Source organism: Trachypithecus francoisi, unplaced genomic scaffold, assembly GCF_009764315.1.
Source record: "Trachypithecus francoisi isolate TF-2019V2 unplaced genomic scaffold, Tfra_2.0 Lachesis_group7, whole genome shotgun sequence".
NCBI classification, from domain to species: Eukaryota; Metazoa; Chordata; class Mammalia; order Primates; family Cercopithecidae; genus Trachypithecus; species Trachypithecus francoisi.
In genome coordinates, this window is record NW_022681472.1 from 46,336,476 (window position 1) to 46,352,703 (window position 16,228).

General features: G+C 36.5%; 1 protein-coding gene across 2 annotated transcripts in view; it reads right to left on the reverse strand.

Moving 5' to 3' along the window:
- Positions 1 to 431: 431 nt before the first annotated feature.
- Positions 432 to 16,228, reverse strand: part of TMEM64 (transmembrane protein 64) — a 54,357-nt gene continuing 38,560 nt past the window's right edge. The window contains exon 4 of one of the 2 annotated variants that reach the window (XM_033202630.1): positions 432 to 915. In XM_033202630.1, the coding sequence (XP_033058521.1) occupies positions 869 to 915 (47 nt within the window). In that variant the 3' untranslated portion in view covers positions 432 to 868. The remainder of the gene's footprint in view (positions 916 to 16,228) is intronic. The other variant, XM_033202631.1, reaches the window with a different exon arrangement.

The window sequence follows — 16,228 nt, forward strand, 5'->3', positions numbered from 1 at the left end:
ATTTAGACTAGAGGATAATTAAGAGTTTTGCAAGGCCCCAAGGACATTTTTATGGCTTTTAGTCATCACTATACTTTACTGGAGATGAACCCAGCACATCCTACAAATGACCTTTTAGCTTTATCACCTGATATATGTACTATGATTTAGCTGTTTCTTATGGAAATCTTTTTTTTTCTCTTTTTTTTTTTTTTAAGTTCTGGTTATTTGGACTACTGGTTGGCTGGATCACGAATAAATGCTTGTTATATTTTAGAAATGTTAGAAGTGTAACTCGCAAATTTCTAAGAATTCCTAATATTTTATAATTCCAAAGATCTATAAACTAGTGTACTCCAAACCATTTTTGATCACATATTTCATCAACAAAATGTTTTTGAGCTGTACCTGATATGTATATCATAGTAATAGTACATAATTTCAAATATAAATTATGTATTACTATTATGCACATTATAAAAATTTATGTATATTTTAAAATATATACAAAAATAGGGAATAAAAAACAATGAGAAAAAAACCCAGAAACTGAAGTTCTAATAGAGGAAAAAGAACCCTCCCAAGAGGCTATGTTGTGGACCACTCTGGAAACCACATGAAATATTTTAACAAGTGATTCCTGATTTTTTTTTATGTAGATAACAAGTTCTACATATGGGATATTTTATTTCTGATTTGAAGAAATATTATATTATGCATGGAGCATTCCTAATTCTTAATTTATAGGCACACCTTATCAGGTACTTAATCAACAGGGTCTCAACTATTTTCATTACAAAAAATATTCCAACCACAAGAATCACTGAGATCACCATTTACTCTTGAATGGATTCAGCATGTTATGTCACCACGTTCTGGACAAGGAATTTCAAACATGTACAGTTGTATGGCCTTCTCGAAGCCTTATGTTTCTTACTGCAAGGAACAGAGAAGAACAGATAGATTTAGTATTTAAAAATTAACCCTAAAGGCCTCAGTACAAGAAAAATAAAGAGGGTAAGAAGAAAAAAAAAGTGTAGTAAAAAGGACCATCATTTAAACCTCTCCATAAGCTTCCTAAATGAAAGAAATAGTTCAGTATTATCTTTTCTTTATTGAGTAACCGCCTTTAAACATACCACTGAATATTCTGCTGTAGTGGACAGACCATGGTCAGGTCTATCCGGTTTTGACCCAGCTCTGCCACTTACTGTGTGATATTAGGCGAGTTACCTAACCCAAGTCTTTTATTCTTTATTTATAGAATGGATTATAGCAGCATCTACCTCCTAGGATTGCTGGGTGTATTACATTAAATAATATATGTGAGGTGCTTAGCACAGTGTCTGGGCTACTGTAAGTACTCAATAAACCAGCATAATTGTTCAAATAAGTAAAAGGATATGTGAAACATAACATTGCCTTTTCTGAGAAAGAGCCCAGGGTTAATGTAAATTATAAACACTTTTTTAAAAATCTTGTTCTTACAGAATTTTTGTCTCCCTTGGTGATCACAGTGTCCTTTCAAATGTCTGTCTGAATCAATGCCATTTTTTTAGATTAAAAGGTACAGATAGGAGGCTATCAAACTTGCTCTGCAAATCAGCAGAGTCCTGAGGGCCAAGGGGATGGATGAGATAAAAGTAATTAAATTACCAAATGTAGTGGCTTCTAGCGGCAGTTTTAGCTTATGCCAGGCAGACTGCCCAAGGTTGAACAAGCCTTGAGAGTGAGTGGGTAAATGAGGTGGAAACTTCAGTTCCCAAATATGGGAGCCAGCAGCTACAATATAGTTATTAGGTGACAAAGGAGAAACAGTTTCAAGGAGGAAGAAGGCTGGAAAAGTACAACATGCATGCTCACTTACTTCTTTCCTAAATCTAGTATTTACCTGTACATATACTGTGCTAGTCATTCTCACAAGCTATCTTTCTCCTCATATTTTACAGATGAATCAACCAAGGTTTGGAGACAATAAACTGCTCACCCAAGATTATATAAAGAAAGCAAAAATTGCAGTCAGAAGTGGCCTTTGTTGGTTGTAGTAACAGTTATCATAATCTGTGCCATGGACATCAGAAAGGCCATGTGTGAAGGAGCTAAACCAAGGAGAAACTGTTTTTTAAGTGGGAGGTTTAAGATATACCAGTTGACAGGCAGAGGCATGTTTGCATTGATAAGTCACTGGAGTAAAGAGGTAAAAATCCTAAGAGATTTCACGTGGCTGATTGATTGCTACAGAAACAACTTCCTTGGTATCTGATGGTTATAAGCTTAATGATTCTTGCTTTGCTTCCATGAATGAATTGGCATCATTACGGAGAACTGAGGAAATGCAGACTTTTGAGGCAGGGAAACATTTCATTTAGCTCATATACATGATAAAAAGAAACAGATTGTGTAATTACTACACATCTGTGATCACATTTTTTAAAATAGAGCTTTTCCTGGATAATTAATCACATCTCTTGATTCAGGCCTTGGTAGTTTTTAATAAATTTTAAATATTTATGCCTTGTCGCCACTATTTAATTGCTCACCAACTGCACAATATACAGTCACTTTGGGAGAGGAATAAAGAGGCTGATAAATAAAAATGGTGCTATCCACAGGCTGAAATTTTTTAACCTCACCTGTAATTAAAGTACCCAAGAACTTTTCAGAGCTACCTTTCAGAAGTGTTTTCAGATTTTACACAGTCTTCTTAAAAAAGTTCTGCTCCTGTAATGTTGTTGAAATATATTTGGACACCTAAAGCGTGTGCCAGCAAAAGAGACTGCTTTTCTCCTAGGAACATTATGCCTGTAATTAGTAGATAGTATCAGGAAGATGACAGAATTTAAGTTTATGGATTGGGACCCATGCAGTACAGAAACCCTGGCAACCAATGACCAACCAGTCCAGATTCATTCAGCTTTTGCTACTAAAAAAATTCTTAGTAAGCTAGACACAAAAGGACAAATATTGTATGATTCCATTTACATGAGGTCCCTAGAATAGGCAAATTCACAGAGACAGAGTTAGTGTAGTGATTACCAGGGTCCAGGGAAGAGAGAAATAAAGATTTGTTTAATAAGTACATGGTTTCAATTTGGGATGCAAAAATGTTCTGGAGATGGATGATGGTGATGATTGCACAACAATGTAAATGTACTTTCTGTCTCTTAGCTGTACACTTAAAATGGTTAAAATTGTAAGTTTCATGTTGTTTGTATTTTGCCACAATAAAAAAATTTTAAGCAATAACACCATCAATAGTATTCACTAGTTTTGACTGCCCTGCTATATGATATGCTAAGTGCTTTTCATGAATTTTGTTATTTAACCCCTAAGTAAGCACTGCAGAGAACGTGATATAAAAGCTTAAGTCACCTGCTTAAGCTTCACACAGGTAGAAAATGGCAGAGTAGGCTTTGGACCTAAGTTTATTTGCAAAGCCCACGCTCTATCTTTATCATTATATGTTTAGGATTTTATACAACTTTTTAAAGTTTAGATGAAACTTTGATTTTTTATTTATTTTTTCATATCAAATCAAGAACAATGTTTAAATAAATAAAATCACCAAGCCTCAATGTTTTAATGCCAACAAGTGGCCTTACTGTCAGCTGATCTTTTTCTCTTCTTAAACTCTCCTTCATCTATGGAACCTCAAACATACAACAAAGGCAACTCCAGGCCTAGTATCCTTTTCTCTGGTAGTCAGTTGTAATTTTGACAATAAGAGGGAGGAAGAGAAAAGTGAATTCACTCCGTTTTCCTAGCTGTCCTCCACTATTGGTTTCAGATGATGATGCCACTTATGAGCACCTGATTTCCTCTTTTTCAATTTGGGCCAGTTCACTCCTCCTTAGACAATCTTATGGGACCCTGCTCCCAGAAAATCACCATATTGATGCCAACCTTAATGCGGACCCCAGATTGGCATAGCACACTACAGCCCAGAACTTCTGGCTTAAGCCATCCTCTCACCTCCACTTCCTGAAGGCCTCTTGTATGATTTCTAGAATGGACTTCTGTTAGTTTGTTTTTATCCCATGTCACACCCTGCTTCACAAACTGTCACTTCCTGTTCCATGGGTAGTCCCACCAGGGGCCCTTACCTACTTGATAGGCAAGTGACCCCAAGAGACAGAATCATTTTGAAGGAGTAGATGTTGACTCTGCTGTCACTTAGAGAGAGCTTGCTTGAAAAGAAGCCAGTACCTAGATCACCAGAGCTGAGAGATGCAGAGAGTCCTGCTGATGATTTCTAATAATGTCTGACCCTTGTTCCAGGAATGGCTGGCACACAATGGGTGTCCAATTATATTTTATTTGAAGTAACATGTCATCAGACCACTTTATCAGAAATCCAAGATCTTGATATCTGAAATGAGGCCTTAAGTACAATCTTTTCTCATTTCATTTCTTCTGTTAATTTAATCAATGAATATTTTATATCACTGAATTTTGTTCTTATGATACAAGAACATAAACAGGTAAGTATGATATTCTGGTAAAAGCAGTGTCAGAAACATAGAGCATTACAGGAGCACAAAGGAAGCACCTGAACCCTTGTGGGAGGAGCACTGCAGGCTGAGGATGGAAGGTGCAGGCCCCAGTAGGGTTGTGCTTTGTGGTTTAGGAACATCAAGGAGGCCAGCTGGCCTGTCTCCTTTGCCGCCCAACTTTGACTTTCTCCTCCTGTTAAGGTGGTTAACCAGGTAATGTGATGAGGCCTATTTTTATGAAGCTTATCTCTTTATCCTTTCTTCCTTTAGGTCTCTTTCACCCCTATTGTTACGAGTACCTATGAGTAGAGTACCATGACTCTAAACCACCAGTCCTAATCTCTGCACATGACTCCAAGCAAGAATTTCCAATTGCTTTCACTAACTCTCCTCTTGGGTCTCTCCCTGGTTCCTGCAGATCTACATGCTCCCCAACGAATTCAACATCCTCTCCACCTCACAGCACATTCATTCACCTCATCTTCCTGGTAATATTTTCCCTGATAATGGCCATTTTATTATTAGGTCCATGAGGTTTACAAGCTCAGAGTCACCTTCTTTGCTTCCCCCTGCCTTGTATTTCATATGTAATCGGGTATTCAGACGAGATCACCAATAGTCAAAGCTCCCTAAATAGTCCCTAGCAAGTCACTAAACTAGATCAGATGTATGTAAGTGGGCAATCATTCTCTGGCTATTGCAATCAAGAGGAAATGAATTTTTCCTCTTTGATTTATCTGCAACATGTTTTATCTTTACCTGGAAACTTCTATTGAGAAAAAATGTGGAAAACCACAAACTACACACTTTCAGATGAACTTCCATGATGAATGCATTGTGAAAAAAAATCATTTTAAATACAATGAAAACACTTGAGTGTAAGTGTTCATGCATCACTACAATCTAATTTAAGCCAATCTGGATTACCAGCTGGGTTCCCCTGAGCTGTTCCTGTGGTGTCAGAAATTCTGAACTATTTTATATTTCTTCATTAATGGTACTAAGTAATATATAGTCTCCAACACACTTCAGTGCTATTCAAGGGCTCCTGAACAATATAAATCATTCCTTATCAAAACAGTATACATATTCGTTCCATCATATTCTTTTAAACTTGCAAATATCATTTCTTTAGAAAATGTTCCCTTATTAACCTCATGCACCCTTATGTACTTCAGCATTTAAACCTAAATATTTGCCAATTCTGATAACTGGGAAGTAGGCACTTCATACGAACAGCAAAAAAAAAAAAAAAAAAAAAAAAAAAAAAAAAAAAAGTTATCCCTTGTCAGAGGATTGCTGAATCTGAAATTTTATTTTAATGTTAGCTAAAAATTAGAAAATATATTTAATATATTTATTTCTAAATGTTTTCTTTGCTCTAGGGTGTGTGCCTGTCAAACTTTTTTGCTTCACAGGACATGTAGAAAACCATCATCTTTGTATAGCACTCTGGTCTAAGTGGATGAAGCTTCTCACCAATATAAGAAGAGACCTGGGATGCTGGGCTCCACATCCTGTCCAGCAACGTCAAAGGCTGAGGGGATCAGTACCTGGGTATACCTGTAGCACATTCATGGCTGAGAAGCTCTAGTCTAGAAAGTGGGAAGGCATATTACATAGTGGTCCTAAGCTCAGTTCTAGAATCAAACTAAAGGACTTCCCAGTCACTAGAGCTCACTGCCCTTCAGTTGCTTCATCCATAAAGGTCTAATAAAGTCTACCTCATATGGTTAGGTTATTCCTGTTAAGTGCCTGGACAGTTGGAGCTCAAAAAACGTGACCTCTGGCATTGTTCCAAACCCTGGGATAATCCCAAAAGACTATGAGTAAGCTAGATCAGCTGCAGTGGAACAGAAAGGCACACAGCTTCCCAGGAGATGAGTGGGTGGATCAGGAAAGAAAATGCTACGTAGTTACTGTGGAAATCTCCGTGCTCTTCTCTTAAGAGCAATGTCACAACTAAACTAGATTGTGGCATTTATTTTTCCAAAGAATAACTCCAGACATTAACAAAGTATAACTCAATGGGCAACCAACCAATTTACAGGATTCACAACACAGATCCTTATTTCAGAAATAACTCTATGTTCTACACTAGAAAAAAACCATTTAAACTATTTTTTAAAATTTTGACCATACCAGCATACAAACCTAAGATAACCTGGGCTTTGCAATACAACAAATTAATATGAAAATTTTGTAAGTTTGAATGTAAATTTAATGAAGTCAAGAGGTAATTTTACTTATGAAAGGAGCTATAACATGAAATAGAGTACTTGTTAATATGAAAAGAGTGTTAATACTTAAACATTTTTAGATAGAGTTTAATTCTCAAAGTTTTCCATCTCTACCTTGTATGTGTAATTAGCATCATTTAGTCAATTCGTATGTTCTATGATGGGGACAAATTTAATTAGTACTTTACTTACCACTAGATAAAATTAGAACATAAAATCAATATCTGAAATCTGTTGAGAATTAATTTCGAGTTTTCTGTGTTTCCACCTATAGAAAATTTGCTTCAAAGAAATTTCTTTACAAAATTAAAAAATAATTCTACTCTAGAATAATATAAATCTCAAGAAGCATAAAAAAGAAGAAAACTCAAGATGGAAACATTTTCAACATTAATTTATCAAGGTAGCTGGGCAAAAATACTAGGATACCTTTATTGTCATTATTTCTTTTTTTTTTTTTTTTTTTTTTTTTCGAGACGGAGTCTCGCTCTGTCGCCCAGGCTGGAGTGCAGTGGCCGGATCTCAGCTCACTGCAAGCTCCGCCTCCCGGGTTTATGCCATTCTCCTGCCTCAGCCTCCCGAGTAGCTGGGACTACAGGCGCCCACCACCTCGCCCGGCTAGTTTTTTGTATTTTTTTTTTTAGTAGAGACGGGGTTTCACCGAGTTAGCCAGGATGGTCTCGATCTCCGGACCTCGTGATCCGCCCGTCTCGGCCTCCCAAAGTGCTGGGATTACAGGCTTGAGCCACCGCGCCCGGCCTATTGTCATTATTTCTAGTGACAGGAATAAGTTCATATATCAGAAGCAAGAGATATCACGTGACATGCTGAATAGAATTTATCCAAATATGCTTTGACTGAGTCCCAGACATTTCAGTGACTTTTTGTTTGTTTGTTTTATATTGGCTGGATTGTCAGTATACCTTCCCAGCTATATATCTAATGACAATAATAATATGCAGCTCATTTATGCACATTTTCCCCTGGAAACCTAAGTGCATTTTTTTTCATTTTGATTTTTTTGTTTTTGTTTTATTTGAGACTGAGTCTTGCTCTGTTGCCCAGGCTGGAATGCCGTGGCATGATCTTGGCTCAATGCAACCTCTGCCTCATGGGTTCAGGCAAACCTCAGTCTCCCAAATAGCTGGAATTACAGGTGCCTGCCATCATGCCTGGCTAATTTTTGTATTTTTAGTAGAGACAGGGGTTTCACCATGTTAGCCAGGCTGATCTCGAACTCCTGATTTCTGGTAATCCGCCCACCTTGACCTCCCAAAATGCTGAGATTGAAAGCATGAGCCATCATGCCCAGTCCATTTTTTTGTAATTTTAATAAAAATTTAGAGGCAACAAGCCATGGTAATTAGAAAAATGTATTTTTAAGTTTAGAAAAATCAAGAATTTATTTTTAATTGAGTAATGTTAAGCCAATCACATAATTTTCTTTCTACTAAATTATTTCTATAACCAGAGGACAAAAATAAAATATCTCTTATTACAAAGGCAAAGAGACAATATTTATTCATTTATATAATCTATATGAATTATTACTATGAGTCATTTAAACATACTTAGAAATCATCTTGATAAATATAATACTTATGACTCTTTGGAACCCATTTAATTAATATGAATTTTTAGTTCCATAAAGAATGCTTGCAGTTTTAAAATACTGTTTTAGGGGATGATATTTTCAGGGTAATTGATGTATTTTCTCGTCATTTCTAAAAATCTGTGTCTATACATCTAAAATAAACTCCTCTCCTTTTTGTGAAATATAAAATTATCTAATATAAAAGTAGATTTTTAAACATAAACACTGGAAGTACTGAAAGTACAATTTCTAAATCCTAATGACCATATTCATTATACTGAATTCTGTAATAACACTCCTTAATAAATTTATTTTAAAAATTCAGAAAGTTTCTATCAAATTCACACGAAATGAAATGTTTTTGTTTTCAGTAATCCAGAAAAAGCAAGATCCTTGGTATAGCATAATTGTGAGTATTAAATTATATCCCCTGGCATTTACATAACGCATTAAAAGTGAAAAATGATTAATGTCAACACTTTTAAATATGTATTAAATCCAATAAAGTAAGCAAATAATATTAATATATGAACTGTAAAAAGTAATAATAATTTTACTATTTCACAAGTCAACAAATATATAATATATCTACTAGGTACCAGGCATTGTACTAAGTGCTGCCATGTGGTAATGACCAAGACAGAGAACAAGACAAATGCTTCCAAGATGGCAAGGATGTTGAAGCAAGAGAATTGAATGTACCTTAGTAGGCATCTCTAAAGCTCCATAAAACATTCTATTTCCATATATCTGCTTCAACTGAACGCTAATTGGAGTCCCTGTTCTACTCCAGAAAAGAGAAGGAAAGCAATTGTGCATAGGCTAAACAGAGAAGGGAATAGAGATTGGCTTCTTCTTTTGCTCTGTGAAATGGTAAGTATTATCGAGTAACCCAATATTCTACTAGTGATTTCACTGTTAAGATTTTGAATTTTAGAAATTAGAATAATATGCAACAGTACATTCTTCAAAACAGATAAAGTAGGAAATATTGTAAAGTTGTGAATATAGCCTAGAAATTAATTTAGAACAAAAGACTTCTTTACAGTAAAGTTGGATTTCCAAATAAAATCATAGCAGACCTTGTTTCTTTGAACTTGACAATAAATAATGTGATTTTAAAGGTCATCTTGTTTCCAAAATATATTGTGCACTGAAAAAAAATTAAAGATAATAATAGTGTACATAGCACAGTCCCATTATAGTCAGTGAGGCAAATGCATACAAACATATTTTTATATACTTGTACAGAAAGAGAAAAAACCCCAAAGTGTTTTACACAGACTGTTAGCTATGAATTACCTATACCTGCAAAAAAAAGACTGTTAAAATACCCATTACAATGATAATTTAAAATATTACGCAGACCTAAGAAAGAGCATAATACTAAATAAAATGGAATATAAAATGTAATAAACACATGTTTCTGCATTAGACAGTATGTATAGAATAACAGATGAGAAAAAATTAAGTATTTTAGGGAGGTGGAATGAAGGTTTGGATTTTCAAGTTAAAAATTTAAAATTTATCCATGCACCTTCATTCTGGTAGTAGCATGTTGTATTTAATTTTTCTCATTTTAAACCTCTGATTTTTATTTAAACTTTTCAAAAGATAATTTGTTTTCTAAATGCTATTTATTGATATTACTTTTTAAATATAATATATTCTATGTACACTAGGTCTCATTCTAGACTTTCTCTTCTGTTCCATTAGTCTAACTGTTTCTTCTGATTTCCATGATTTATACACATTAAATTTTGGTACAGGAAGTCCTTCTTTATAATTTTCTTTTCAAAGTTTTGCTGGCCATTTTCACAAATTTTTATTGCAGATGATCCTTGCATCATTTTGTTAATTAAAAAACAAGAACAATGCTTTGGAATATTTATTGTAAAGAAATTACATGGATAGGATAAGTTGAAAGAACTCAATATGTGATGTGACTCAACTGGCCTCTCTCACCTCACAATAAGGGCACAGTCCTGCTTACTCATTCCCAGCTAAAAGTTAGAACTGATATTTAAATATAAAACAAATATATAATAAGCTCTGTAAGAAAAGCAGTAGGGCATTTTTCTTTCTTTTTTATTCTAAGGGGGTGATATGAAATATAGTAAATCATAATAAACAAGGTAGTTCTAATTTGATTACAAAATTTTAAAATGCTTTATCAAGGGTTGATAAGTGCAGCAAACCACTGTGGTGCATGTATACCTATGTAACAAAACTGCAAATTCTGCACATGTATCCCAGAACTTAAAGCAAAATTAAAAAAAAAAAAGCTTTATCAATTCAGAGGTTAAACAACCTCAAATTAAATCAACTCATTTGTCAGAAGTATGAAGCCAAGAAATTCAATGTACCTGTGTTATTAAATGGTAACAGCTGCACCTAAACAAGCTAATTCTTAACTTATGAGTCAAGAGTAACAGACACCCAAAAAAGACATAACTGTAATTCTGTTGCTGTTGTTTGTTTTGAGATGGAGTCTCGCTCTGTCACCCAGGCTGGAGTACAGTGACGCGATCTCGGCTCACTGCAACCTCTGCCTCCCAGGTTCAAGCAATTCTCCAGCCTCAGCCTTCCAAGTAACTGGGACCACAGGTGCGTGCTACTCCGTCCAGATAATTTTTGTATTTTTCATAGAGAACGGGTCTCATCATGTTGGCCAGGCTGGTCTCAAACTCCTGACCTCAGGTGATCCACCCGCCTCAGCTCCCAAAGTGCTATGATTACAGGCGTGAGCCACCGTGCCTGGCCACATAATTGTAAATTATTTGGTCTCTTACACCTTAGTGAAAATATTTGAGCCTCTTTTGTCACTGAATGCTCCTCCATACACTGTACCCTGCAGAAATGGTCATTAATTCTGTCACTTAAAGAAAGCAAAGCAAAGTGAGAAAAGAAATTCACATTTCTCAAGTGTCTGTAATGGATGGCTTAGGTCTTCTGCATATGTTACCATCATTTCATAACTTTTGGTGGTGGGGGGAAATGTAGCACAAAAATTGTGATCCAAAACCAAATCAAGTTTCACTTCTCTGACATCAGAGCTAACTCATTGAGTACTTTAATTCAGGACCTTAGGTTAAAGGACTAGTAAAAGCAGTTCCTATATACACTTTAATCTTTCCATAGTATTACAAATAAAATTGTTTCTTTCGATCTGTTTGAATAAATCCTATGTTGTTTCTAATTGTGTCTATCAAATCAATAAGTACAAAAGGTTTGTAAGCTAAATTCAAAGAATTCCATTGATAACATCTGCTCCCAAATGTTCAGCACACATTTTAACCCTGAAAGCGTATTATGAATATATGCATCTCCAGAACTTTATCATTTCTTAAGCTTGAAGCTAATGCTAGAGCAAAAATTATCTTATATCTGACCTAATGTCCTACATATACAGCCAGGAGATATGACAAGGCTTGCAACTATTCCTGAGGAATAATTTTCCTTTCTTTTCAATTACTTCTTATAAGTGTCTCTGCATTTTTAAAGAAGATTCTGCTTTTTTTGCTGAGTAGAAAGTGTATCTACTTTGACATGTAGCAAACTTTTCTGAGTATCACTAACTAAACTAAATACCCTCAAATTCATTTTTCTTTATTTCAATGGCAAAGATTTAAAACTAAAGGATTGTGGCACACACACACATACACACCATATATATACCATAAGTCTCAAACTATTCGTTATCATTAGATATGCAATTTTCTGGAAATTAATATTTTTGTTGTTGTTTGAGATGGAGTCTCACTCTGTCACCTAGGCTGCAGTGCAGTGGCAGCGATCTAGGCTCGCTGCAACCTCCGCCTCCTGGGTTCAAGTGATTCTCCTGCCTCAGCCTCTGGAGTAGGTGGGACTACAGGCACATGACACCACTCCCGACTGATTTTTTCTATTTATAGTAGAGATGGAGTCTCACCGTGTTAACCAGGATAATCTTGATCTTCTGACCTCGTGATCCTCCCGCCCTGGCCTCCCAAAGTGCTGGGATTACAGGCATGAGCCACCGTGCCCAGCCGAACTTAATATTTTTAAAGAATTCAGCTTTAATCAAATTCTATGAAGTTTAAGTGGTTGTGGAGTAAAGCTTTCAATAAATTAGGAAATTCTAAAGGTGCTCTGGAGCCTCCCGTATCACCAAGGCAACATAGGCTGGATGCTGTTCTGTCACTGCTTCTGCTGGCCTCCTGTTACCACTGAGTTGACTAGCATAGAAAGACAGAATGGGGCAATGATACACTGAAATGCTCTGCCACTAACTTTCTCTCACCCTAGGAAATATCCTTTTTTTTCAACATGAAAAATCTGAACTAGATAATCTTCATTGCTTTCAGGTTTAAAACATGTTTTTCTAAAATTAAACTAATTTTAAAATAAATTTCACTGGGATATGAATGTTGAGGGTAGAGAACACAGAATGAGTTTTCCCTAAGTCCTGCAGTTCTCCAGGAAGGGTATCAGATATGTTTCACCATATGAATCTTTTGATATTCTTATTTAGGAAATCAAAGAAAAAAATGTTAACAAAGCATCCTAAGATTGATTAGAGTTGGGATTATATTTAACCCCAGGGACAAATCAGTTACTTGGTCTAGAGAGCCATGATTCTGCTAAAAACATAGTTGAAAACGAAAACAACATTTAGACTGGAATGGACCTTAGGTAAAGGATCTCAGCCGCCACACTGTAAATATGTGGAAATTTTTTACCTGCACAAAATTATGTAGCTAACTGGCAAGAGTAAGAATTAAAATGCATTATGTTTCTTAACTCCCAGACAAATGTTGTATTTACTTGTATAGTATCAGTATCTTGTGATGTAGGCTAAGGATATCTCTAATTAACGAGTTACAACACACTAATATAAATCATAGAAGGCTTCTCTCTCTCAGTATTTAAGCCCTTCCTCTGCAGTTTTCCAGTCTCACACTCTTACTAGGCACCAGAATTAGCTGGAGCTCTTACATAGAAGTCAGTGACCAGGCCTTACGTGGAAAGGTTATGATTAATTGATGGTAATGGCCAGGTATGGGCTATTTTTTTTTAAGTTCTCCAGGTGACTTTACTATGAGAGAACCACAGTCTTACCTCTTCATCTTTTCCCACTCCTCAGCTACTGCTTTCTCCTGTTTAACTCAGTCTGACTTTCCAACACTTACAACGACATAATTAATAACTATATTAACAACTTCAAAAGAGGTATGAAATTTACAGTAAAGGGTAAAGAAGTGCCAGTCTCTTTGAAAAGCAGGCCCCTTTCTAACAAGCCTCAATGTTTATATTGTATTCTTTCACTGCCACTGCTAAACTTATCCAGAGTGTTCTACATTTTCCCATCTCTCGTCTCCCATTCTCAACTCAGCACTGTGGCAAGGCTTCTATGTTCCCAGGTTGCCTGTAATTACTGCCAGCAAGCTTCTAATGACTGCTTATATTGTCAAACTCAATCAATGTTTTTAAGCTAACACATTTGGCCTCTCTGTAGTATTTAACAGCGTCCTGTTTCTCAACACTGTCTGCTTCCTCTTAGCTGTTTTTTGTTTGTTGGTTGGTTTGAGATGTAGTCTCACACTGTCACCCAGGCTGGAGTGCAGTGGCGCCATCTCAGCTCACTGTAAGCTCTGCCTCCCAGGGTTCACTCCATTCTCCTGCCTCGGCCTCCCGAGTAGCTGGAACTATAGGCCCCCGCCACCATGCCCGGCTAATTTTTTGTATTTTTAGTAGAAACTGGGTTTCACCATGTTAGCCAGGATGGTCTTGATCTCCTGACCTCATGATCAGCCTGCCTCAGCCTCCCAAAGTGCTGGGATTACAGGCATGAGCCACCGCGACTGGCTGCTGTTTTTTTATCTGACTCCTTTGTGGGACTCTCATGCCTGGCCCTAGTCTTAGTCACCATTTCTTCTCACTTGGTACCAAATCCACACCAAACGCTTGATATATCACCTATGGATGTTGATAAATTTTCAAACCTCTATCTCCAGCCTCTATCTCTTCTTGAGTTTCAGCTCCATAAGTCCACTTACCTAGTGTCTCTTGATTTCCATGGCACATAGGCATTTCAAATAAAATATTTTCTCCTCTGCCTCCAAATTGCTCATACTTACATCACCATCTGCTATAGTTTGAATGTGTGTCCCATCCAAAACTCATGTTGAAATTTCATTGCCATTGTAACAGTATTAAGAGGTGGGAAATTTAACAGATGATTTGGTAGAATTAATGCTGTTATAAAAGGACAGGTTAAACTCCTTTTTGTCTCTTGGTCCTTCTGCTTTTTGCTGAGTAACCAGGCTTTCTCCTCTCCAGAGTCTGCAAAGCATCGTTTTGGATGAAGAGAACAGCCTCACCAGACACCAAATCTGCCACCCTTGACCTTAGACCCCAGCCTTCAGAACCATGAGCCAATACATTTCTGATCTTTATAAATTACCCAGTCTCAGGTGTTCTGATATAGCAGCACAAAACAGACTAAGACACCATCCATTCCAAAAATGAGGAGCCATCACATCTTCTTCCCTCTTTTGATACCCTTCATCCTATCCTTGCCAAATTTATTTTCTTTATACTAATGGCTCTCAAATATAACCACTCCCTATATTTGTTGTCATGTCCTATTTCTGGCCTTCATTATTTCTTCTGCAGTCAGTCTTCAGTCTGGTACTTTTGACCCTCTTCAATTTCTCCAAACTTCTATGAGTGTGATTTAAAATGTAGACCCAATTGTCACTTTAATATCACCTCATCCATACATATAAAACCTACACTTGTCTGGGCGTGGTGGCTCAGCCTGTAATCCCAGCACTTTGGGAGGCCGAGGTGGGTGGATCACGAGGTCAAGAAATCGAGACCATCTTGGCTAACATGGTGAAACCCCATCTCTACTAAAAATACAAAAGAAAAAATTAGCCGGGCGTGGTGGTGGGCGCCTGTAGCCCCAGCTACTCAGGAGGCTGAGGCAGGAGAATGGCATGAACTCAGGAGGCGGAGCTTGCAGTGAACCAAGATCGTGCCACTGCACTCCAGCCTGGGCAACAGAGTGAGACTCCATCTCAAATAAATAAATAAATAAATAAATAAATAAATAAATAAATAAAATTAAATAAAAATAAAAACCCACACTTATTAATTCTTAATATTTTACATTACTCTATTTACATGTTGTAACACGCAGACATACACACACACACACACCCCTATATGCAAATCTCCAGCCTCATTTCTATAACCCCCTCTAGCCCTCTATATTCTAGCTGTTCTGAACTACTTGCCAATCTCTCCTGTGCTTTTGTCTTTAAAACACCCTTTCTCCTCTTTTCCCCTGGGACAATTTGTGTTTTTTTCTTCCAAATTCAAATCAGCAATCACTAGCTGGAGCATACCTTCCAAGTCTGTTTCAACCCTTCCCACCCCCAGTGCCCTCTGTCCCTACCACCGAAACTGCCTTTGCAAAAATTATAACAGTGAAAAAATTATGACAGTAAAATTATGACAATCTAACCAACTCCATCCTGTCTTTGACCTCCAAACTGGGTCATTCCTGGGTGTGGGCCAAGCTAGCTAGGAGAAAAACTTAGATTATAGTTTAAATAATAATATCACCTCCCAAAACTAAACCACCTTTATAAAACTAATAAACATTTACTAGATTAAAAAAAAGGACCTAAATTCTGCTAAAATATAGGCACAGTTAAATAATTACTCATCATTATTCTAAAAGTCACAACATTTACAACTTCCTCAATTACTTCTGTAAATATCATCACTATTATAAAACTGAAGACTGGCCCTTTGAAATGTCTTTACAGGCTTTTGCATTTTTGACGACCAGATGTCCCTACCTGAATCTGTGATTCTGACTCAATTGGTCCTGTGAATCCCGCCCAGAAGTGAACTCAATGCAGAAAGCC